Source organism: Rhinatrema bivittatum, chromosome 2 (genome assembly GCF_901001135.1).
Source record: "Rhinatrema bivittatum chromosome 2, aRhiBiv1.1, whole genome shotgun sequence".
Lineage (NCBI taxonomy): Eukaryota > Metazoa > Chordata > Amphibia > Gymnophiona > Rhinatrematidae > Rhinatrema > Rhinatrema bivittatum.
The window spans coordinates 811,127,916-811,151,980 of NC_042616.1; the positions used below are offsets into that span (position 1 = coordinate 811,127,916).

Consider the following 24,065-nt stretch of genomic DNA (forward strand, 5'->3'; position numbering starts at 1 on the left):
CACAGGTACACTTGCTGAGCTACACTGGCTTCCAATTGAGCAAAGAATACAATACAAAGCATTGTGTATGATTCATAAACTAATCTATGATGAAAAGGCCGACTGGCTTAACACAGCACTGCGCTTACATGTACCACACAGAAACCTGAGATCTGCCAATACAGCTCTATTAACTATTCCTTCTGTCAAATCAGCGCGCCTCACTCAGGTAAGGGAGAGAGCACTGTCGCTGGCTGGACCTGTACTATGGAACTCCATGCCACTCAAAATAAGGCTGCAGAGAAATTTGAAACTATTTAAAACTAAGCTGAAAACCTGGCTTTTTAAACAAGCTTTTTATAAAGACAAAGAGAAGGAGGAAAACAGTTGAACGATAATGATGCACCAAGTAATCAGTTTTTTCCTCTAATATCTCCAATTGCATATTAACGCTAGATTTGAACCGCTTGACAGTTTTTCAACCGACATATAAGCCTTAATCAACACAGTCTTTTCTTATTAAAATATGTTACTGTTCTATGTTGGCACATGAATAATTTGTAATCTATACCAATTATAGTTGGGGTTTTTTTCTTTCTTATTGTGCCTTTCTGTAAACCGTTGTGATGGTGAATTAACTTAACGACGGTATAGAAGAGTTTTAAAATAAATAAATAAATAAAGCAGTGTACACAGACAGAGCCGGGCAGACTGGGTTGGCCAATTGTCCTTATCTGCCATCATCATCATCATCATCTGCTAACCTAAAGCATGCACCATCCTCAAAAAGGCACAAGAAAAGTTCATCCTTGGCGTTTTATATCCACATCTTACGTTGGAGGCATCGTCTTTAGACTTATTTATTTATTTATAAAATTGATAGACCGCCAGTTCACAGATCTCAGCGGGTTACTATAAACATACACAATATTAAAAGAAACATGACTTGATATGATATTGAGACGTAACATTTAAACAGACAGGATGAAAACATACATACAAGGTACGGCGGCTTATCCTCACAGTGGCCAAGCATGGAAGTGACCAAAAGGGTAAGTTAGACAGGAAATGCAGAGGGAAACAGGTGCGATTTCAGAAGTTTTCTGAAGTGCAATAGAACGTTTTCTGCCTCAAGGACGTCTGGGAACTCCTTCCATAGTTGATCACCTGCAACACTAAACATACGGTGCTGACGACACTGGGCCTAATCGGATCTTTTTTTAAAATCAGATCGTTTGATGTGGATCATAAGGAACGGGTGGGGCAATAGATGACAGGTTTGAGAAAACCACTTGGTGCAAGGCCTTTAATAGGTATGAATACTGATGTCAAGATTTAAATCTAATGCGCCAGTGAAGCTCTGCTAGAATCGGAGAGATGTGCACGTGTAAAGGCCTGAAGAGCTCTGGATGGGCCTGCGAGGCTTGCAATGTAGGCTGAGGTGATCTAGGCAGAGGGAACTGCAGTACTCTGGAGAAGATAGAATTAAAGCCTGTGTGACAAGAAAGAAGTCAGCGGTGTTTAAGAACGGTTGAATAGTGCGGAGCATTCAGAGTTTAAAGAAACCTCTATGAACCAGTGACGGTATTTTTGTGCGCAGAGAGAGAGTAGAAGGTAGGAGGACACTTCAGTCTCGCACTTTGGGTTTGATCTAGACGTTAACGACTTTAAAGGAGTGGGTGGGGATGGGATCAATCTCAGCCTGTGAAAAAAAAAAAGTCTCTCAGTTTTACTGAGATTTTGTTACGAACGTCCAGTGATGATGGTGGACCCTTAGCCCGAGGTGGCGTTGATACTACTTGGAGGGGTAAGCCCCTCCTGGTCTCCACCGTCGAGAGGGGAGGCTGGAGCGATGCAGTGGCCAACGTGAGCTTCACCACTACCAGCCTTCATTCCCCGCAGGTTGAGCCCTTGGGTACCGGGGCTGGCTGGTCTTAGGAGGGCCCCTGTGGAGAGAAATGGCGAAGGGGTGGGAAGCAGGCAACGTGAGGTCCAGTCCAGTGGTCAGTGGCAGGCGGCAATCAGGCAACGTGAGGTCCGTTCCGAGGTCAGGCAATGAGGAGATCCTTCCAGAGGAGAAGCGGAGTGAGGGTGGAACACGTGGGCTGGAAGGTGGAACAGAAGATGGGAACCAGGCAGGAGGAAGAAGTCAGGAACGGGCAGGAAGGAGACAGGAACGCAGAACGCTGAGCGAGGAAGGCCAGGCCGGAACCCAAGGCGAAGAGACCTGTTGCCAAGTCGTCGGGCAGAGGTTGCTGCTGGGTATTAATAGGGGCAGAGCTCGATGTCAACGGGAGGAGCCGGCGGCACGCGTACCTGGGGGGCGGGGCCAAAGAGGCCGTCGGTAGCGTCCCTGCCTGCAGTAGAGACGGAGTGGCCCCGGCGGTGCGGGGAGAGCGTCAGCCCTGCCGGGGGCATGCCCGCGCAGCGACCCGAGGGCTAGGATCAGCGGGGGAGCGGAGTGGAGTCGTCCTGAGGCCGGTAGGCCTAACAGATTTAATACAAGGCTGTTACAGGATAACCAATCGCTGATCTGTGAAAAATGGAGCAAACGTTTGTCGAAGGCAGCAGACAATGTAGACGTGATAGGGAAAAAACATTGCATGTCATCGGCATCCAGTTTGAAGGAGATTTCAAGCTGAGAGGGTACATGGCAAAGAGGGAACAGGTAAATATTGAATATAGTATAGGAGAAGGTGAGAAACCTTGAAGGACCCCTGTAATAAGAGGTACAGTGGAGGAGGAAGACTTGCCTGTAAACATTTGGTAAGATCGGTCCATTAGAGAAGATGAAAACCAGTGAAGGACTGTAGAAACAATAACCCAGCAATTCAAGATGGCCCAAAATAATAGGGTGATTTCTGGTGTCGAAGGCTGCACATAAATCAATAAGAACCAAGAAATATTTAAGCCCCTTGTCAAACCCCTCCCTAATCATATTGAAATCACAGAGAAGCAGGGCCTCTGTATTATGAGGCGGACGGAGCCTGGAATGAGATTCTTGAAGTATGTTACTGTCAGGAAATCCTGTAGCTGACTGAACACTACTTTTTCCAATAACTTTTGATAGGATAGGGAGAGATGAAATTGGCCTGTAGTTCGCTAATTCAGGAGAACTGGCATTTTGGTTTCTTACGGATAGGGAGAGCTGTCACCTCTTTTAAATTGGTAGACAAAATTTCCCAGATCTGACCTCAGAACCTTCATTAATGCAGTGGAGCACGAGTTAAATGGACAAGAGTTATCCTTAAGTGACGCTAGTATTGAGCAGGAAGAACAAAAGAAGACCAAGAAACGGGAGAAGAGGAAGAGATGGGGGGTGGGTGCTGTTTGTAGACCCTGGCAAACCCTTGTTCCTGCTAAAGAAGTCAGCAAAGTCCTCACTTGACAGTGAGGGTGGAATGGAGGGCCCATTTTGAGCTGGTTTTTATCAGAGAGTGGATTACACTAAATTATTCCTGTGGGCGGAAAGCAGCAGCTGAATTCTTTGGGAGAAAAACTCTCTCTTGGCAGCGTCTATGGTAGTTTTATAAAGTGCTAATTTAGCTTGACAGCCTTCTCTGTTTATCTCTGTTTTGCTTGTCTGCCACCTCCATTCAATTCGCTGTAACTCTCTTTTTAGAATTTTGTAATTCAGCAGAGTGCCAGGGTGCGTAATGTTTACGAGGGACCCGAGCCAGTTTAATGGGCGCAATGTCATTCAGGGCAAAGTGGCGTGAGGTCTGCCAACCAGACGCTAGATCTTCAACATCGGAATTCGTAGGAACACAGGGCAAAGGTAGCGAAGACCGTCAAGCTCTTCTCATGGCTGCTCTTGCACAAAGCAAGTGTCCCACGCAAGGGATAGTCGCAGATTACATCACATACCCAAATCATATTGGCCCAGATGCTCCAAATAACATTGCACGTTGCATGGTCAATCAGCCAGGTCTGTGCATGTGTTGTCCTACAACATGCTTAGCTCCCTAAGCTACAGGGGGTCGCGAGGAACTTTTTAAAGAAATGGAAATATAATTACTTAGCAGTTGTCAGGTTTGTGAAAAATAGTAACACAATAACACAGCAGATGACAGCGGGAAAATACATCCGGCCCATTCAGCCTGTCCACACTTCCAAGAATATATCCCAGCTGCCAGCTCTGTGAACGCTTGTAGGATATCTCTCCTTGACCAGGACAGTTTTTTTGTAATCTTCCTCCTTTGTACTCCACCATCTTAAAGACAGATGAGCATACAAATTCCTCCACTTAATTCCCTCCGAGACCCCTCCATTCCCACGTCTAACCACAGGGCTTTGTAATAACGTAAGTTAAGTTTCCTGCATAGCCTGATAGACTGGGGCATGTGAGCTCCTGTGTTTCTGCTGGGACTTCTACTTATTACTGTACATGAAGCCTGCCAGACAGACCCATCAACGTGCATTTGCATGTGATGAGCGCTATTAGTTTCGGGGGGGGGGGGGGGGGGGTTGGCCGCGTGTTTCCACGCGCTATTACCTCTTACAGTATAAAGGGGTAATAATAGCGCGTGTAAAACGCGTGATCAAACGGGGGCTAAACGGTGCACTCGGCCGAGCGCATTGCTCTGTATCGGCCTGTATGTGAACAAAAGTCCACACAACCTCTCTCTGTCTGGTACAAAGTTAGTCATGTCATCTTTCTGCGATGTTTAATACAAAATTAGTATTTGTTTGCTGATTTTAACAGATTCAAATTGATAAAACATTGAATGTAGCCTGTGCAAATGTTTGGACAGTTTTCCCACTTTTCCTTGTAGCTCAGAAATATCCTTAGGCCTTCTAGCATGCTCTGCATGTTTGAGATCTCCCCATAGATTTTCCATGATAATCAAGCCCAAGGAGTTTGAAGGCCATTCCAGAACCGTCCTCTCTCTTTCCTGGCTGATTCTGAGGTATGTTTCAGATCGCGGTCTTTCTGAAATATCCAAATTCTTTTCCGCTTAATTTTTGTTTCACTGACTGTGGCACATTAGCTTCTAGAAGCATAGAAACTTAGAAATGACGGCAGAAAAGGACCAAATGAGCCACCCAGTCTGCCCAGCAAGCTTATGCCAGTATCTGCCGCACCGTGCAGAATCCCCCTCTCCCCCCCCCCCCCCCCCCCCCCCGTGCTTAAAACTCAGGGCCCTGGGATGCTGTTTGAATCCAATTTCCCTTAATCTTTGCCGTGAAAGCAGAGAGCAAAGTTGGAGCCGCATCAAAAGCATCAGGCTTACGGGCCGACACAGTAAAAATCGCGGGACAGCGGGCGAGCGCCCGCTCTCCCAGCGCGCGCACAGGACACTCTCCTGTGCGCGCGATACAGTAATTTAATTTATTTAAATTAGGGCCGGCGGTAAAAGAGGCGCTAGGGACACTAGCGCGTCCCTAGCGCCTCTTTTTGGACAGGAGCGGCGGCTGTCAGCGGGTTTGACAGCCGACGCTCAATTTTGCCGGCGTCGGTTCTCGAGCCCGCTGACAGCCACGGGTTCGGAAACCGGACGCCGGCAAAATTGAGCATCCGGTTTTCAACCCGCGAGTCGCGGGCCTATTTCAATTTTTTTAATCTTTTTTTTTTTTTTACTAACTTTCGGGACCTCCGACTTAATATCGTCATGATATTAAGTCGGAGGGTGCACAGAAAAGCAGTTTTTACTGCTTCTCTGTGCACTTCCCTGGTGCCGGCAGAAATTAACGCTACCTTTGGGTAGGCGCTAATTTCTTAAAGTAAAATGTGCGGCTTGGCTGCACATTTTGATTTGTGCGCGCCGGCTAGCGCGCACAAATGTACTCCCCCGCGCATAATTTTAAAAATCTGCCCCATAGAGCACTACGAGCAATCCTTGATTCGTTGATCTCAAACTTCTTTGGGGTGTGTAAAGATGAATTATGGGGTTAAGCTCTCTACTTTGTCATTATTTAAAGACTTGTGTAAAAAGCATAAGACTTTATATTCTATCCTTTGTTTAATGGGTAGCCAATGTAAAAAATTCAGGACTGGAGTTATACGGTCGAATTTCTTCGTTTCAGTTAATAACCTTGCAGTTGCATTTTGTAGAAGTTGCAGAAGTCTAAGGGTGGTCATCGGGAGACCAAGTAGCAACGCATTACCATAATCGAGACTTGAAAATGAATAGGACATGAAGGACTGTCCGAAAGTGCTCTTTAGGAAGCAATGGTTTTAAACGTTTTAACATGATGAGTTTGTTATAACCCTCTTTGACATTATTTCTAATGTGTTTTTTCATATTTAGTTCATTATCTAATATGATTCCTAAGTCCCTAGCATGTGTTGAAGGTTCAATTTTATCCTGTGTTATATTTAATGATAATTTTATAGGCTTGGACTTTCTGTTTAGGAGAATAATTTCTGTTTTCTCTAGATTGAGAAAAAGTTTCATGTGAACTAGTAGAGTTTTTATTGTAGAAAAAGTCGGGGACCTTTGGTTGGTTGCTGTCTGAATCCAATTCCCCTTTTCCCCCTGCCTTTGAAGCAGAGACCAGTGATGGAGATGCATTAGCAGTATCAAGGCTTAATTGTTAAGGGTAGCAATGTTACCCCCATGCACTCTTTTCTTCATTCCCATCCTCTAGCCCAGCGGTTCTCAACCTGTGGGTCGCGACCCCGGCGGGGGTCGAACGACCAAAACACAGGGGTCGCCTAAAGCCATTGGAAAATACATATTTCTGATGGCTTTAGCCGCTGAGAAGTCGCGCTACCGTCTGCAGCAGCGCTATTCAGCTGGAACGCACGCCGTTATGGATACGCGTTCCAAACTGAATGCCTGCACGCATGCGCAGACGTGATTGCATCATCCGTCCGGGGCCTAAGGGGCGGGGGAAGTGGGGGGAATGCTCCACAGTCCATAGCAGCGCATTACATGTGTCTGGCGCTTGCTGACGTCATCAGTGGGCGGACGCAGCAAGCGCCGGAGGACAGAAGCCTAGGAGGCGGAGAGCCAAGAGAGCCTGCGAGACAGCCTGCTGGTGTAAAAAAGGTTAATAATGTAAAAACAGTACACACACAAAAGTGTAAGGTGCTTTGTGTGTAATCATTACACAGTACACAAAGCAGCTTACACTTACACAAAGCACCATACATTTAAAAATGTGAACTACATCGGTCTTATACTATAAGAGACCACTATAAGATGTAGTTCACACTGTTCCCCAATGTATAATTATGTTTGATTTGTAGCAATGAGAATACATAATGCATATCAGGTATTTACATTCCGAATCATAACTGTAGCAAAATTACAGTTTTGAAGTAGCCACCAAAATTATTTTTTGGTTTGGGGTCACCGCAACATGAGGAACTGTATTGCGGGGTCACGGCATTAGAAAGGTTGAGAACCACTGCTCTAGCCTTAAGGGATCCAGTGTTTATCCCAAGCCCCTTTGAATTCCTTCACTGTTTTGGTGTTCACCACCTCTTCCAGAAGGGCATTCCAGGCATCCAGTACCATCTCTGTGAAGAAATATTTCCTGATGTTCATTCTGAGTCTTCCTCCCTGGAGTTTCATTTCATGACCCCTAGTTCTATTAATTTTTTTCCAGCGGAAAAGGTTTGTTTTTGATTGTGCATCATTAAAACCTTTCAGATATCTGAAGCCTGAATCATATCTCCCCTGCACCTCCTCTCCTCCAGGGTGTGCATATTCAGATCCTTCAGCCTCTCCTCCTAAGTCTTCCAATGCTGACCCCTCACCATTTTGGTCGCTCTTCTTTGGACTGCCTCTTTCCTGATTTTATCCCTTTTGAGATACGGGCACCAGTACTGAACGCACTATTCCAGGCGACGCCTCACCAAGGACCTGTGCAAGGCATGATCACCTCTTTTTCCTTACTGGTTATTCATCTTTCCGTGCAGCCCAGCATTCTTCTGGCTTTAGCTATCGCCTTCAGATCATCAGACATTATCACACCAAGGTGTCCCTCTCCCAGTCCGTGCACATTAGTCTTTCACCGCCCATCACATAAAGCTCTTTTGGATTGCCGCACCCCAGATGCAGGACTCTGCACTTCTTGGCATTGAATCCCAGCTGCCAAATCTTTGACCACTCTTCATGTTTTCTTAAATCACTTTTCATTCTCTCAATTCCTTCCTGCGTGTCCACTCTGCTGCAGATCTTAGTATCATCCGCAAATAGACAAACCTTACCTTCTATCCCTTCTGCCATGTCGCTCACAAAGATATTGAACAGAACCGGTCCCAATACCGGTCCCTGTGGCACTCCACTTGACACCGTTCTCTCTTCAGAGCAGGTTCCATTTACCATTACACGCTGTCTCCTGTCAGTCAACCAGTTTGTAATCCACGCTACTACCTTGGCGCCCACTCCCATGAGTTCACAAGTCTTCTATATGGGACTGTATCAAAAGCTTTTCTAAAATCCAAGAAAATCACTTCAAGCGCTCTTCCCTGATACAATTCTCTAGTCACCCAATCAAAAAAATCAATCTGATTTGTCTGCCAGGACCTTTCCCTAGTGAATCCATGCTGCCTCGGATCAAGCAACCACTGGATTGTAGATAATTCACTATCTTTTCCATCAGCAGAGTCTCCATTAATTTTCCCACCACTGAGGTGATGCGATGCTAACCGGCCTGTAGTTTCCAGCCTCCTCTCTGCTCTCACTCTTGTGAAGCAGGACCACCACCGCTCTTCTCCAATCACTCGGCACCACTCCTGTTTCTAGGGATCTATTGAACAGGTCACACAGCGGACCCGCCAGCTCATCTCTGAGCTCCCTCAGTATCCTGGGATGGACCTCATCAGGCCCCATGGCCTCATCCACTTTGTTTTCTTAGCTCTTCCCATACATTCTCTTCTGTAAACAGAGTTTCATCTGCTCCACCCCCTTCTACAGTCTTGATAACATGTGATGGTCCTTTCTCCAGGGTCTTCTTTAGTGAACACTGAACTGAAGTATGTGTTTAATATTTCTGCTAATTCATCATCTCTCTCCACACATTGATCCTTATCCCCTTTCATTTTCACTATAGAGGCCAAACTGTCACTCCTAATGCTTTCCTCTCTACCTCCTGCACTTTGTTCCGGGGGCACCATGCAAACCTTCAGCTCTTCGGAAAGCAGAGAGAAAGTTGGCCTGCTCAGGATGCCACTTCCTCAAAAGATAAGAGGGGTTGTAATGGGTGGAACTGGCTGACCCCTGCTGAGGGTTTTATAGCCTGGGAGTTGCACATTACATCAATAAAACAGGCGGCTCTGCCTGGGCCCTGGCGCCCTGGCCTTGATATGATGGCATCACAGCGGTGTCAATCCCTGCTAATTAGTGTCTGTCTGTATGATAATAACCTGGGAACGTGCAGAGCCCTGTCTGAATCCTGCCACTGGCAAGGCCAGCACAAGTCCCTGAGGGTTTTATAGATCCCATGTAGGCAGACTAGGGTTATGCATGGGGCAGGACTCATTTCCTGGTCACTGTCATCTCTTTCTTTCTTTCTCCAAGGACTTTTTTTTTTTTTTGGGGGGGGGGGGGGGTTCTTCTGGTACTGATGCCAGGGGAGGGGGAAATGTGCTGTTTCTGATGTGACCTTACACCCCCCCCCTCCTCTGTTCTTGAGCCATTAAGAGGCTGTCAGCACCCCCAGATTGTCTTCCCATTGGGGAATGGTTGGGTGGGCTGGAGTTCAGAGCGAGATAAATCATTTCAAAGCCCTCATCTGAAGATCCGCCCGGTGAGGGGCTCCTTTGGAAAGTGAGCTCTGTGTCTCCGGGACCCTTCTCTTTCTCCTCCAGCCCAGCTCAGGTCTCCCCACGCAGGCCCTGAGAGACGGCCTGAGCCATTGTCACTCGATGCAGAGGGGCAGAAATCTATCCGCCTGCCAGGTGGGGCCCCCAGGGAAATCCGGAAGCCTTTGCGGGCGGCGGCGCCTTTTAATCGGATCAGGAGCCACGTGACCCACGGAGGGTGGAGTCCGGGGCGGAGCTTGGCAGAGCTCGTCACAGTTCTCCGTTCTTCTGCCCTCAGTCTGACCCGGGTGGTCTCCTCAGCCCGGGCAGCAGGGTTTCTGAGGACCAGAGACAAACGTCTTCTGGTTCATGCCCTCTTTTTTTTTTTTTTTTGTTTCTGGTTTCATTTAAGGGTTTTGCTTTTCCTGGTCCGGGCCCCACAAACAAAATTCTTGCAAATAAAACCAAAGTAAAAATGAATCGAGCGACAGAGATGAAACATCAACGTGGAAAATAGTTGGTTTGTTTTTTTTCACTGAGGCAAAAGTGCTCACCGGCTGGTGCCGAGCCCAGGAGGGAGGCCTGGGCCCCTCCTGCTGCAATGGGGGGGGGGGGTCCTGCTGGGAAGGGGGCCGGTGGCCCTGCCAGCGCTGTTAAAAGTTCCCCGTGAGAAGAGATCGGGGGGAAGTTTGATCTAAGGAAAACCTATGCACCACGGAGGTCCCGCCCCTGCCCCCACCTCAACCACTGATTCTCCACAGGGGGAACCGGCCAGGCCTGCTCTCTGAACTCCTGGCCCGAGGGCTCAGAGTTTTCCCTGATGGGCAACTTAAAAATCAGGACGTGCAGGGGCATCACTGACTCAGCTGCTCTCGGCAGTCTGAAGGCAAGAGGAGCAAGCCTGCCTGAGGGGGGGGGGTTCTGCTCAGGTTCGGGGCTGCCTCCGGGGTAGTGGAGACAATCGTGCACCGGCAGCTCTGAACAGCCATGTGAATGTGTGCCTCGCCCCTCAGCCTCCTGCACAAATGCACAAATAAGGCTGGAAAAAAATAATTAAAAATTTCCTGCGCCCTGCCCCAGGAAGTGTTAGCAGCTCACCCCCCACGTGCCTCCTCTCTCCCTCCCTGTGATCCCTCAGCAGAGCGGGGGGGACGGGCCGGCTTCCAGGCCCCGCCACTCTCCTCCCTCCAGCGGGGGGCTCCCTGCGCAGTGTGCGCCGGTGGAGGAAGGCAGCAGAGGAGGCGGGGCCTGCAGCAAGCCGGCCCTCCTTGCACCGCCGCAGGTGCCGAGCCCCCCCTGCGGCCTTTGCGGAAGAGGAGCAGAGGCGGAAGGGGTAGCGAGGAAAAGACAGCGGCTTTTTTTGTCTTCGGCGGCACTGGCCAGAAAGACGCTTCATAGAAACATAGAAATGACGGCAAAAGAAGACCAAATGGCCCATCTAGTCTGCCCAGCAAGCTTCACACATTTTTTCTCATACTTATCTGTTTCTCCTAGCTCTTGGTTCTATTTCCCTTCCACCCCCACCCTTAATGTAGAGAGCAGTGATGGAGCTGCATCCAAGTGAAACATCTAGCCCGATCCGTCAGGGGCAGTAGCCGCCGCAACAAGCAAGCTGCACCCATGCTCATTTGTTTTACCCAGACTATGTTATTAGCCCTTATTGGTTGTTTTTCTTCTCCCCTGCCGTTGAAGCAGGGAGCTATGCTGGATATGCGTGACGTATAAGTCTTCTCCCATGCCGCTGAAGCAGAGAGCCATGCTGGATGTGCATCGAAAGTGAAGTATCAGGCACATTTGGTTTGGGGTAGTAACCGCCGTAACAAGCCAGCTACTCCCCGCTTTGTGAGTGCGAACCCTCTTTTCTTCTCCCCTGCCGTTGAAGCAGAGAGCTCTGCTGGATGTGTGAAGTATCAGTTTTTCTTCTCCCCTGCCGTTGAATCAGAGAACTTTGCTGTATATGCATTGAAAGTGAAGTATCAGGCTTATTTGGTTTGGGGTAGTAACCGCCGTAACAAGCCAGCTACTCCCCACTTTGTGCGTGCGAATCCTTTTTTCCACATTTCCTCTTGCTGTTGAAGCTTAGAGCGATGTTGGAGTCACCGTAAGCCTGTGTATGTTTATTTAATAAGGGTATTGACTCCAGGCAGTAGCCATCATTCTGGCGAGTCACCCACTCTTCATTGGCAGCCTCTTGACTTTATGGATCCACAGTGTTTATCCCACGCCCCTTTGAAGTCCTTCACAGTTCTGGTCTTCACCACATCCTCCGGAAGGGCATTCCAGGCATCCACCACCCTCTCCGTGAAGAAATACTTCCTGACATTGGTTCTGAATCTTCCTCCCTGGAGCTTCAAATCGTGACCCCTGGTTCTGCTGATTTTTTTTCCTTCGGAAAAGGTTTGTCATTGTCTTTTGATCATTAACACCTTTCAAGTATCTGAAAGTCTGTATCATATCACCTCTGCTCCTCCTTTCCTCCAGGGTGTACATATTTAGATTCTTCAATCTCTCCTCGTACGTCATCCGATGAAGATCCTCCACCTTCCTGGTCGCCCTTCTCTGTACCGCCTCCATCTTGTCTTTGTCTTTTTGAAGGTACGGTCTCCAGAACTGAACACAGTACTCCAGGTGAGGCCTCACCAAGGACCTGTACAAGGGAATAATCACTTCCCTTTTCTTACTCGATATTCCTCTCTCTATGCAGCCCAGCATTCTTCTGGCTTTAGCTATCGCCTTGTCGCATTGTTTCGCCGACTTCAGATCATTAGACACCATCACCCCCACGGTCCCTCTCCTGCTCCGTGCACATCAGCCTTTCCCCCCCCATCGAATACAGTTCATTCGGATTTCCACTCCCCATATGCATGACTTTGCACTTCTTGGCATTGAATCTCAGCTGCCATATCTTCGACCACTCTTCCAGTTTCCTTAGATCCCGTCTCATTCTCTCCACTCCTTCCGGCGTGTCCACTCTGTTGCAGATCTAGTGTCATCCGCAAAAAGACAAACCTTACCTTCTATCCCGTCCGCAATGTCGCTCACAAAGATATTGAACAGGACCGGTCCCAACACCGATCCTTGCGGTACACCACTTAAAACCGCTCTCTCTTCAGAGAAGGTTCCATTTACCATCACACGTTGTCTTCTGTCCGTCAACCAATTTGCAATCCAGGTCACCACCTCGGCACTCACTCCCAAGCTTCTCGTTTTATTCACCAGTCTCCTGTGCGGAACCGTATCAAAAGCTTTGCTGAAATCCAAGTATATGATATCGAGTGCTCTTCCTCTATCCAATTCCTTGGTTACCCAGTCAAAAAAGTCAATCAGATTTGTCTGACAGGATCTTCCTCTGGTGAATCCATGCTGCCTCTGGTCCATCAATTCTCCGGACTGTATATAGTTCACTATTCTCTCTTTCAACAGTGACTCCATTACTTTTCCCACCACTGAAGTGAGGCTAACTGGTCTGTAGTTACCAGCCTCCTCTCTGTTCCCACTCTTGTGAAGAGGGACCACCACCGCTCTTCTCCAATCACTCGGCACCACTCCCGTTTCTAGGGATCTATTGAACAGGTCGCACAGCGGTCCCGCCAGCACATCTCTGAGCTCCCTCAGTATCCTTGGATGAATCCCATCAGGCCCCATGGCTTTGTCCACTTTCAGATTCTTTAGCTCTTCCCATACATTATCTACTGTAAATGGATTTTCCTCTGTTCCGCTTCCCTCCAGTTTCTTGTTGTGTAGAGATGGTCCTTCTCCAGGGTCTTCTTTAGTGAACACAGAGCTGAAGTATTCGTTTAATATTTCTGCCATTTCTTCGTCTCCCTCCACACATTGATCATTTCCACCTTTCAATTTCACTATACCACTTTGGACTTTTCTCTTTTCGCTGATGTATCTGAAAAATGTTTTGTCACCATATTTTATCTCCTTGGCAATCCTCTCTTCTGCTTGACTTTTTGCCAACTTGATTAATTTCTTTGTCTCCCTCAGTTGATACAAATATTCTTCTTTGTGCTCCTCCCTTTGGGATCTTTGTATTTCTTGTATGCAGTTCTTTTAGCTTTAATTTTGTCAGCCACCTCCTTTGAAAACCAGATAGGTTTCATTTTTCTTTTGCTTTTCTTTACATTTCTAACATATAGAGCAGTTGCCTTGGCGATTGCTCCTTTTAGATTGGTCCACTGTTGATCCACATCTCTCTCATTTTCCCATCCATTTAGTTCTTCCTCTAGGTACTTCCCCATTTCCTCAAAGTCTGTGTTTTTGAACTGTAAAACTCGGGTCTTTGTGGTTCTTTTCCCTATTCTTTTAGTGATATTAGATTTTAGTGATATTAGACGTCAAGAAAGTTCTAAGACGCCTGCGGGAATACCACTTATACACAAAACTAGAGAAGTGCAAGTTCCACAAGGAGTCTGTACCTTTCCTGGGCTACATTGTTTCTAAAAATGGGTTTCAGAGGGACCATAAGAAATTAGAAAGCATCAAGGATTGGCCCCAACCTACAGGCCTGAAAGCTCTGTGCCGCTTCTTGGGCTTCACAAACTACTACCGTTCCTTTATTAAGAACTACTCATCATTGACAGTTCCTCTCACTGCTATGACCAGAAAGGGAGCCAAACCCACCAACTTGTCGCCTGAAACCATATCAGCCTGACTCTCAAAGAGGCTTTTCAAAAAAAGTCATGCCTCCGTCATCCAGACCCACATCGCCCACTCATCTCCCCCCTCTGCCTGGGCCAAAAAGTGGAGTGAGAAAGTGCCGGGGCAGGGTGCCAGGGTTCCGCTTCTTGGTGCTCTGGGAGCAGCCTCCATAATTTGGGACGCTAAGCATTTAAACGCCCAGTGCAGAGAGATCGAGTTGGCAAACCTTTTCATTAGGAGCTGCCTCTCCCTACTCTGCTCTCCTCCCCCCTCCCTCGCCCGCAGGATGCTGTGCTTGGGGGGGGGGGGGATAGGGTACTCACTGTTTTCTGGTTCTTTGATAAGGACAGCATATTCTGGTCCCTGTGAGAGAAGGAAGAAAAAAAATAAACAAAATAAACCCAAGTCCATGAAATATGAAAAGCTTGATCATTGAGGCTGGTATAATAGAAGAGAGAAATTCTGAAACGGGAAGCTTGATGCAGTACACTTATTTAGTATTATACTGGAAGCCACTTGCCCTGTGCTTTCTTGGTTTTGTTTGCTGTCTTTATAACTTCCTATCTGTGGAAAGTACATCAGAGCGCAGAAAGGATAAATCCACCCCCCTTGACAGCCGGCGTGAGTCAGATAATTTGCTGCAAAGTCTGGCTCTGCTCTTCCCGTCGGCTTGCAGGCACTGATGTTTCGCTGCTACGGCTTTGCCCGACTGCCTTTAAAACCTCTGTGGAAGGCGCTTGGCTTAGGACTTGTCATGAAGGCTGTGGCACATTGGTAAGGATCGGGCTGGCCGGCGGCTGCGAGGTCGCCCTTCGCCCTGGCGTCCGCACGGGGGCGCTGCTGCTGCTGCTGGTGGTGGTAGGCGGGGCTGCACCCCGAGCGCTGGCCACGGTGCTGAAAGCTGCTCCGGCCTTGCAGGGGGACCGCGTGGCCCGGGGAACACCATTTCCGCCTGCTATCCTCGGCTTCGGGATAAAAACTGCGCGCGGTACTCTGAAGGCATCGGGCGGGGCCGCCCTTTTTCCAGCCTTCTCTTTTGTTCGTTCAGCAAACAAACCCGGAAATAACTCCGCTTCCTGTTTTCCGTTTTCCAACCATCATATCGTTTCCCCCCCCCTCTTAAGTTTAGCTGAAATGCATTGAAATCTGATCTTGCTCTTTGCACGTGCTGGTGTCCCGAGGACTGCGCGGGATTGCAGGGGGTGGGGGTGGGGGCAGATGATCCTCCGGGTTTCAGAAGCACAGCCAGAGATTACAGACAGGGAAGCAGCAGAGGGGGCCTGCTAGAGCAGTGGTCCCCAACCCTGTCCTGGGGGCCCACCAGCCAGTCGGGTTTTCAGGATATCCACAATGAATATGCATGAGAGAGCTGGTGGGCCCCCAGGACAGGGTTGGGGACCACTGTGCTAGAGAACCAGCGAGGGAGAAGACCAAATCAGACTTGCACGAGAAGGGGTTTGCCACGAGAATTCAAGCTTCCACAGGGGGAATGCATCCTTATTTAGCCTGGAAGAGCTGGGCAAACTGCCCGGGCCAGACTGGCTTTCGGCGTATCCGCAACGAGATGCATGAAACAATTTGCCCACCACGGAGGCAGGGCGTGGAAATCGAGCTCATGCCTACGGTATTCATGGTGGAGCGGCTGGCTTGAGAACCCCCTGCACTGTGCTAAATAAGTCCGCGCAGCTGCCCCCAGGCTCTAATGATCTTTCCAAGGTTGTACATCTCTCAGCTGTCAGCCACGCAAACCTGAGTGCCCTCACCGCGCCCTTGTCCTGATCCCTTCCCACACTGAGAATGCTGTCCCTCACCCCAGGCTTGAGCACCTGCGGGAGAGGTGCACTCGAGCCAGGTCGGCCTGCAGCCCCCGCTGGGAAACTTGTACCTGCTGCCACGGCTGCGTGTTGGCTGGCTGACCTTGCCTTGTCGTCTTAGGGGCTTGACCCGGTTGTTCCACCATGCTCTCTACCAGTCAGCATTTCCCTCTCCCCTGTGCAGCCCTCTGCTTTCCTGGGTAGAGGAACATATACGTTTCCAGTTTCCATGCCCAGTCCTTCGTCTAAATGCACTTCCCAGCATACAGTATTTTTTTTTTTACCTGCCTTTCTCTTTCCATTGCCCTCTAAGCCTGTCCTATGAATTTTCCTGTTCTAGTGATATTTTTCTGAGACATTTTCTTAGGGTTTTTGCATTACTACACATGAATTTTTCCTGTGGTTTAGATGCCATACCTGATTTTCTGCTGAGGTTTTGACCCTATCCCCTCATTTTATCCATGAGATTTGGATCACTTCCTCGTGGGCTTTATATACATATTCATCTTTTTTGCTTTCATCTGGGACCCTTTAACATCTGTTTGTAGAAGCAGCTGGCCCCTAAATCCCTCAACATCATGGCAAGTTTTGAGGTACTTTACTCACTAAAACCCCAATTAATCGTTTGAGGCTCTATTCCTTCAAGATTCCTCATGTTTCATGTCCATTTTAAGGAAGCAAATGACTAATGTGTTTACTGTACAAACTCCAGGAAATAAAATACAATTATTTGCTTCACATGAGATACAGCAGCCAATAATTACAGACGAGAATGAACCAGCAGAAATTTGGTTTTTTAAGTAGGCTTTGGAAGCTGAAGTGTGAGGATACGTCCAATCCATTTTCATTTTGACCCCGAGGTCCTTTCATACTATTTTAAGTTTTAATTAAGAACCTAAGAACTGCAACGCCGAGTCAGACTAATGGTCCATGGGGCCAGGCATCCTGCTATTGACAGTGGCCAAGAGTGCAAGAGGTGTTGATCCCTGTGATTGACTAGCTAATAAGTATTAACGGCCCAGCCTTCCAGAAACTTATGCAGATCTTTAAAAAAAAAAACCCAGCTCTACCACTGAATCTTGGCCAAATCCTCTGGCAACAAATTCCACAGCTTAATTGTGCATTGATGGAAAATAAAATACTTTCTCCAATGTGTTTTAAATCTGCTCCATGCTGGTTTCAGGGGATGCCCCCTAATCCTAGTACTGTTTGAAAGGGTAAACGCCCATTCCCTATTTACCTGCTCCCTCCCACTCATTATTTTATAAATCTCTGTCACATCCCCTCTCCCTCATCATTTCTCTAAGCTGAAAAGCTCTAAACTATTTCTTCTTTTCTCTTAAGGGAGCTTTTCCATTCCATTTATCATTTTAATTGTCCTTCTCTGTACCTTTTCTAATTCTGCTATCTCCTTCTTGAGATGTGGTGACCAGAACTGCACACAATACTCAAGATGAGGTCGCACCATGGAGTGATACAGGGGCATTATGATATTCTCTGTTTTATTCTCCATTCCTTTCCTAATAATCCCCGGCATTCTGTGTGTGTATGATATATGAACACAAGATGAGGTCACACCATAGAGTGATACAGAGGCATTATGATATTCTCTGTTTTATTCTCCATTCCTTTCCTAATAATCCCCAGCATTCTGTTTGTGTATGATATATGAACACAAGACAAGATCACACCATGGAGCGATACAGAGGCATTATGATATTCTCTGTTTTATTCTCCATTCCTTTCCTAATAATCCCCAGCATTCTGTTTGTGTATGATATATGAACACAAGATGAGGTCACACCATGGAGTGATACAGAGGCATTATGATATTCTCTCTGTTATTCTCCATTCCTTTCCTAATAATCCCCAGCATTCTGTTTGTGTATGATATATGAACACAAGATGAGGTCAGACCATGGAGTGATACAGAGGCATTATGATATTCTCTGTTTTATTCTCCATTCCTTTCCTAATAATCCCCAGCATTGTGTTTGTGTATGATATATGAACACAAGATGAGGTCGCACCATGGAGTGATACAGAGGCATTATGATATTCTCTGTTTTATTCTCCATTCCTTTCCTAATAATCCCCAGCATTCTGTTTGTGTATGATATATGAACACAAGATGAGGATGCACCATGGAGTGATACAGAGGCATTATGATATTCTCTGTTTTATTCTCCATTCCTTTCCTAATAATCCCCGGCATTCTGTGTGTGTATGATATATGAACACAAGATGAGGTCGCACCATGGAGTGATACAGAGACATTATGATATTCTCTGTGTTATTCCGCATTCCTTTCCTAATAATTCCCAGCATTCTGTTTGTGTATGATATATGAACACAAGATGAGGTCGCACCATGGAGTGATACAGAGGCATTATGATATTCTCTGTTTTATTCCGCATTCCTTTCCTAATAATCTCCAGCATTCTGTTTGTGTATGATATATGAACACAAGATGAGGATGCACCATGGAGTGATACAGAGGCATTATGATATTCTCTCTGTTATTCTCCATTCCTTTCCTAATAATCCCCAGCATTCTGTTTGTGTATGATATATGAACATAAGATGAGGTCAGACCATGGAGTGATACAGAGGCATTATGATATTCTCTGTTTTATTCTCCATTCCTTTCCTAATAATCCCCAGCATTGTGTTTGTGTATGATATATGAACACAAGATGAGGTCGCAGCATGGAGTGATACAGAGACATTATGATATTCTCTGTGTTATTCCGCATTCCTTTCCTAATAATCTCCAGCATTCTGTTTGTGTATGATATATGAACACAAGATGAGGATGCACCATGGAGTGATACAGAGGCATTATGATATTCTCTGTTTTATTCTCCATTCCTTTCCTAATAATACCCAGCATTCTGTTTGTGTATGATATATGAACACAAGATGAGGATGCACCATGGAGTGATACAGAGGCATTATGATATTCTCTGTTTTATTCTCCATTCCTTTCCTAATAATCCCCGGCATTCTGTGTGTGTATGATATATGAACACAAGATGAGGTCGCACCATGGAGTGATACAGAGGCATTATGATATTCTCTGTGTTATTCCACATTCCTTTCCTAATAATTCCCAGCATTCTGTTTGTGTATGATATATGAACACAAGATGAGGTCGCACCATGGAGTGATACAGAGGCATTATGATATTCTCTGTGTTATTCCGCATTCCTTTCCTAATAATTCCCAGCATTCTGTTTGTGTATGATATATGAACACAAGATGAGGTCGCACCATGGAGTGATACAGAGGCATTATGATATTCTCTGTTTTATTCCGCATTCCTTTCCTAATAATCTCCAGCATTCTGTTTGTGTATGATATATGAACACAAGATGAGGATGCACCATGGAGTGATACAGAGGCATTATGATAGTCTCTGTTTTATTCCGCATTCCTTTCCTAATAATCCCCAACATTCTGTTTGTGTATGATATATGAACACAAGATGAGGTCGCACCATGGAGTGATACAGAGACATTATGATATTCTCTGTTTTATTCTCCATTCCTTTCCTAATAATCCCCAGCATTCTGTTTGTGTATGATATATGAACACAAGATGAGGATGCACCATGGAGTGATACAGAGGCATTATGATATTCTCTGTTTTATTCCGCATTCCTTTCCTAATAATCTCCAGCATTCTGTTTGTGTATGATATATGAACACAAGATGAGGATGCACCATGGAGTGATACAGAGGCATTATGATATTCTCTGTTTTATTCCGCATTCCTTTCCTAATAATCTCCAGCATTCTGTTTGTGTATGATATATGAACACAAGATGAGGTCGCACCATGGAGTGATACAGAGGCATTATGATATTCTCTGTTTTATTCCACATTCCTTTCCTAATAATCTCCAGCATTCTGTTTGTGTATGATATATGAACACAAGATGAGGATGCACCATGGAGTGATACAGAGGCATTATGATATTCTCTGTTTTATTCCGCATTCCTTTCCTAATAATCTCCAGCATTCTGTTTGTGTATGATATATGAACACAAGATGAGGTCGCACCATGGAGTGATACAGAGGCATTATGATATTCTCTGTTTTATTCCGCATTCCTTTCCTAATAATCTCCAGCATTCTGTTTGTGTATGATATATGAACACAAGATGAGGATGCACCATGGAGTGATACAGAGGCATTATGATATTCTCTGTTTTATTCTCCATTCCTTTCCTAATAATCCCCAGCATTCTGTTTGTGTATGATATATGAACACAAGATGAGGATGCACCATGGAGTGATACAGAGGCATTATGATATTCTCTGTTTTATTCTCCATTCCTTTCCTAATAATCTCCAGCATTCTGTTTGTGTATGATATATGAACACAAGATGAGGATGCACCATGGAGTGATACAGGGGCATTATGATATTCTCTGTTTTATTCTCCATTCCTTTCCTAATAATCCCCAGCATTCTGTTTGTGTATGATATATGAACACAAGATGAGGATGCACCATGGAGTGATACAGAGGCATTATGATATTCTCTGTTTTATTCTCCATTCCTTTCCTAATAATCCCCAGCATTCTGTTTGTGTATGATATATGAACACAAGATGAGGATGCACCATGGAGAGTTACAGAGGCATTATGATATTCTCTGTTTTATTCTCCATTCCTTTCCTAATAATCCCCAGCATTGTTTGTGTATGATATATGAACACAAGATGAGGTCGCACCATGGAGTGATACAGAGGCATTATGATATTCTCTGTGTTATTCCGCATTCCTTTCCTAATAATCCCCGGCATTCTGTTTGTGTATGATATATGAACACAAGATGAGGATGCACCATGGAGTGATACAGAGGCATTATGATATTCTCTGTTTTATTCTCCATTCCTTTCCTAATAATCCCCAGCATTCTGTTTGTGTATGATATATGAACACAAGATGAGGTCGCACCATGGAGTGATACAGAGGCATTATGATATTCTCTGTTTTATTCTCCATTCCTTTCCTAATAATCCCCAGCATTCTGTTTGTGTATGATATATGAACACAAGATGAGGTCACATCATGGAGGGATACAGAGACATTATGATATTCTCTGTTTTATTCTCCATTCCTTTCCTAATAATCCCCAGCATTCTGTGTGTGTATGATATATGAACACAAGATGAGGATGCACCATGGAGTGATACAGAGGCATTATGATATTCTCTGTTTTATTCTCCATTCCTTTCCTAATAATCCCCAGCAATCTGTTTGTGTACGATATATGAACACAAGATGAGGTCACATCATGGAGGGATACAGAGACATTATGATATTCTCTGTTTTATTCTCCATTCCTTTCCTAATAATCCCCAGCATTCTGTGTGTGTATGATATATGAACACAAGATGAGGATGCACCATGGAGTGATACAGAGACATTATGATATTCTCTGTTTTATTCTCCATTCCTTTCCTAATAATCCCTAGCATTCTGTTTGTGTATGATATATGAACACAAGATGAGGTCACACCATGGAGTGATACAGAGGCATTATGATATTCTCTGTTTTATTCTCCATTCCTTTCCTAATAATCCCCAGCATTCTGTGTGTGTATGATATATGAACACAAGATGAGGATGCACCATGGAGTGATACAGAGACATTATGATATTCTCTGTTTTATTCTCCATTCCTTTCCTAATAATCCCCAGCATTCTGTGTGTGTATGATATATGAACACAAGATGAGGATGCACCATGGAGTGATACAGAGGCATTATGATATTCTCTGTTTTATTCTCCATTCCTTTCCTAATAATCCCCAGCATTCTGTGTGTGTATGATATATGAACACAAGATGAGGATGCACCATGGAGTGATACAGAGACATTATGATATTCTCTGTTTTATTCTCCATTCCTTTCCTAATAATCCCCAGCATTCTGTTTGTGTAAGATATATGAACACAAGATGAGGATGCACCATGGAGTGATACAGAGACATTATGATATTCCCTGTTTAATTCTCCATTCCTTTCCTAATAATCCCCAGCATTCTGTTTGTGTATGATATATGAACACAAGATGAGGATGCACCATGGAGTGATACAGAAGCATTATGATATTCTCTGTTTTATTCTCCATTCCTTTCCTAATAATCCCCAGCATTCTGTGTGTATGATATATGAACACAAGATGAGGATGCACCATTGGAGTGATACAGAGGCATTATGATATTCTCTGTTTTATTCTCCATTCCTTTCCTAATAATCCCCAGCATTCTGTTTGTGTATGATATATGAACACAAGATGAGGTCACACCATGGAGTGATATAGAGGCATTATGATATTCTCTGTTTTATTCTCCATTCCTTTCCTAATAATCCCCAGCATTCTGTTTGTGTATGATATATGAACACAAGATGAGGATGCACCATGGAGTGATACAGAGGCATTATGATATTCTCTGTTTTATTCTCCATTCCTTTCCTAATAATCCCCAGCATTCTGTTTGTGTATGATATATGAACACAAGATGAGGATGCACCATTGGAGTGATACAGAGGCATTATGATATTCTCTGTTTTATTCTCCATTCCTTTCCTAATAATCCCCAGCACTCTGTTTGTGTATGATATATGAACACAAGATGAGGTCGCAGCATGGAGTGATACAGAGGCATTATGATATTCTCTGTTTTATTCTCCATTCCTTTCCTAATAATCCCCAGCATTCTGTTTGTGTATGATATATGAACACAAGATGAGGATGCACCATGGAGTGATACAGAGGCATTATGATATTCTCTGTTTTATTCTCCATTCCTTTCCTAATAATCCCCAGCATTCTGTTTGTGTATGATATATGAACACAAGATGAGGTCACACCATGGAGTGATACAGAGGCATTATGATATTCTCTGTGTTATTCTCCATTCCTTTCCTAATAATCCCCAGCATTCTGTTTGCTTTCTTGCCAACTATCACCACCCGCCGAGCTGAGGATTTCAAGGTAATGACCACAAGGACTCCAAGGTCCTATTCTGGGTGGTGACTCTAACACAGAACCCAGCATTGTGTACCTGTAGTTGGGGGGATTCCTTTCCCGTACATGCATCACTTTGTCCTTGTCCACATTCGGTTATTATTATTAATTATTAATTATTATATTCAATATACCTCTTGTAATCAAACAAGAAACCAAGTGGTTCACAAAATAGAAGTAACAGCTATAGTAAATGTAAGACACATTACACAGACAAATAAAAACAATGCATAGTATATACCTTACCAGCACGAGGTAATTCTATTGTACGCATCAAGTAGGCTGGGGAGATATCTTCAGAACCTAGCGCATCGTGAATTATCAAAGGCCTGGCTAAGCAATCCTGCTTTCACTAATTCCCTGAATTTCAATGCATGACGCGGGTGGACAGGCAAACAGTTCCCTGGCGCTGGAGCCTGGTAACCACATGGCCCGCTTCCCCAGTCCGGCACGGTCCTCCTGCAGTCCCTCCCAGACTGCCTGTCTTTTTAGCCGCTTTGAATATTTTTGTTTCATCTGCAAATCTGATCAGGTCACCGGTTGGCCTTTTTTTTTTTTTTTCCAGATCCTTAACCAATAAGTTCAGACAACACTGGAAAGGGTACAGATCCCTGGGGCACATCACTATTTACCTCTCTCCGCTGGGATATCTGTTTAGCCCTACCCTTTCCTTTTTCTTTTAACTGGTTACCAGTCCGCAATCGGACACACTGCCCACTATCCCATGACCTTTTTAATTTCCCCGAGGACTCTTCTCAGGAGGGCCTTTATCCAGAGCCTTCTGAACATGCAGATAACACTCTCTCAAGGGGCTCACTTTCCTCCCGCGTTTATTCACACCTCCAAAGATTTCTAACAGATGAGCCAGGTAGGACCTCCCTTTG

The 24,065-nt window shown here is 45.5% G+C and overlaps 1 protein-coding gene across 3 annotated transcripts in view; it reads right to left on the reverse strand.

The window, feature by feature from the left end:
• LOC115085798 (unconventional myosin-XV-like) overlaps nucleotides 1–24,065 on the reverse strand; it is a 124,806-nt gene that overhangs the window by 83,483 nt on the left and 17,258 nt on the right. For all 3 annotated transcript variants that reach the window (XM_029592222.1, XM_029592221.1, XM_029592224.1), the window contains exon 2: nucleotides 14,647–14,686. In XM_029592222.1, the coding sequence (XP_029448082.1) occupies nucleotides 14,647–14,686 (40 nt within the window). The remainder of the gene's footprint in view (nucleotides 1–14,646; nucleotides 14,687–24,065) is intronic.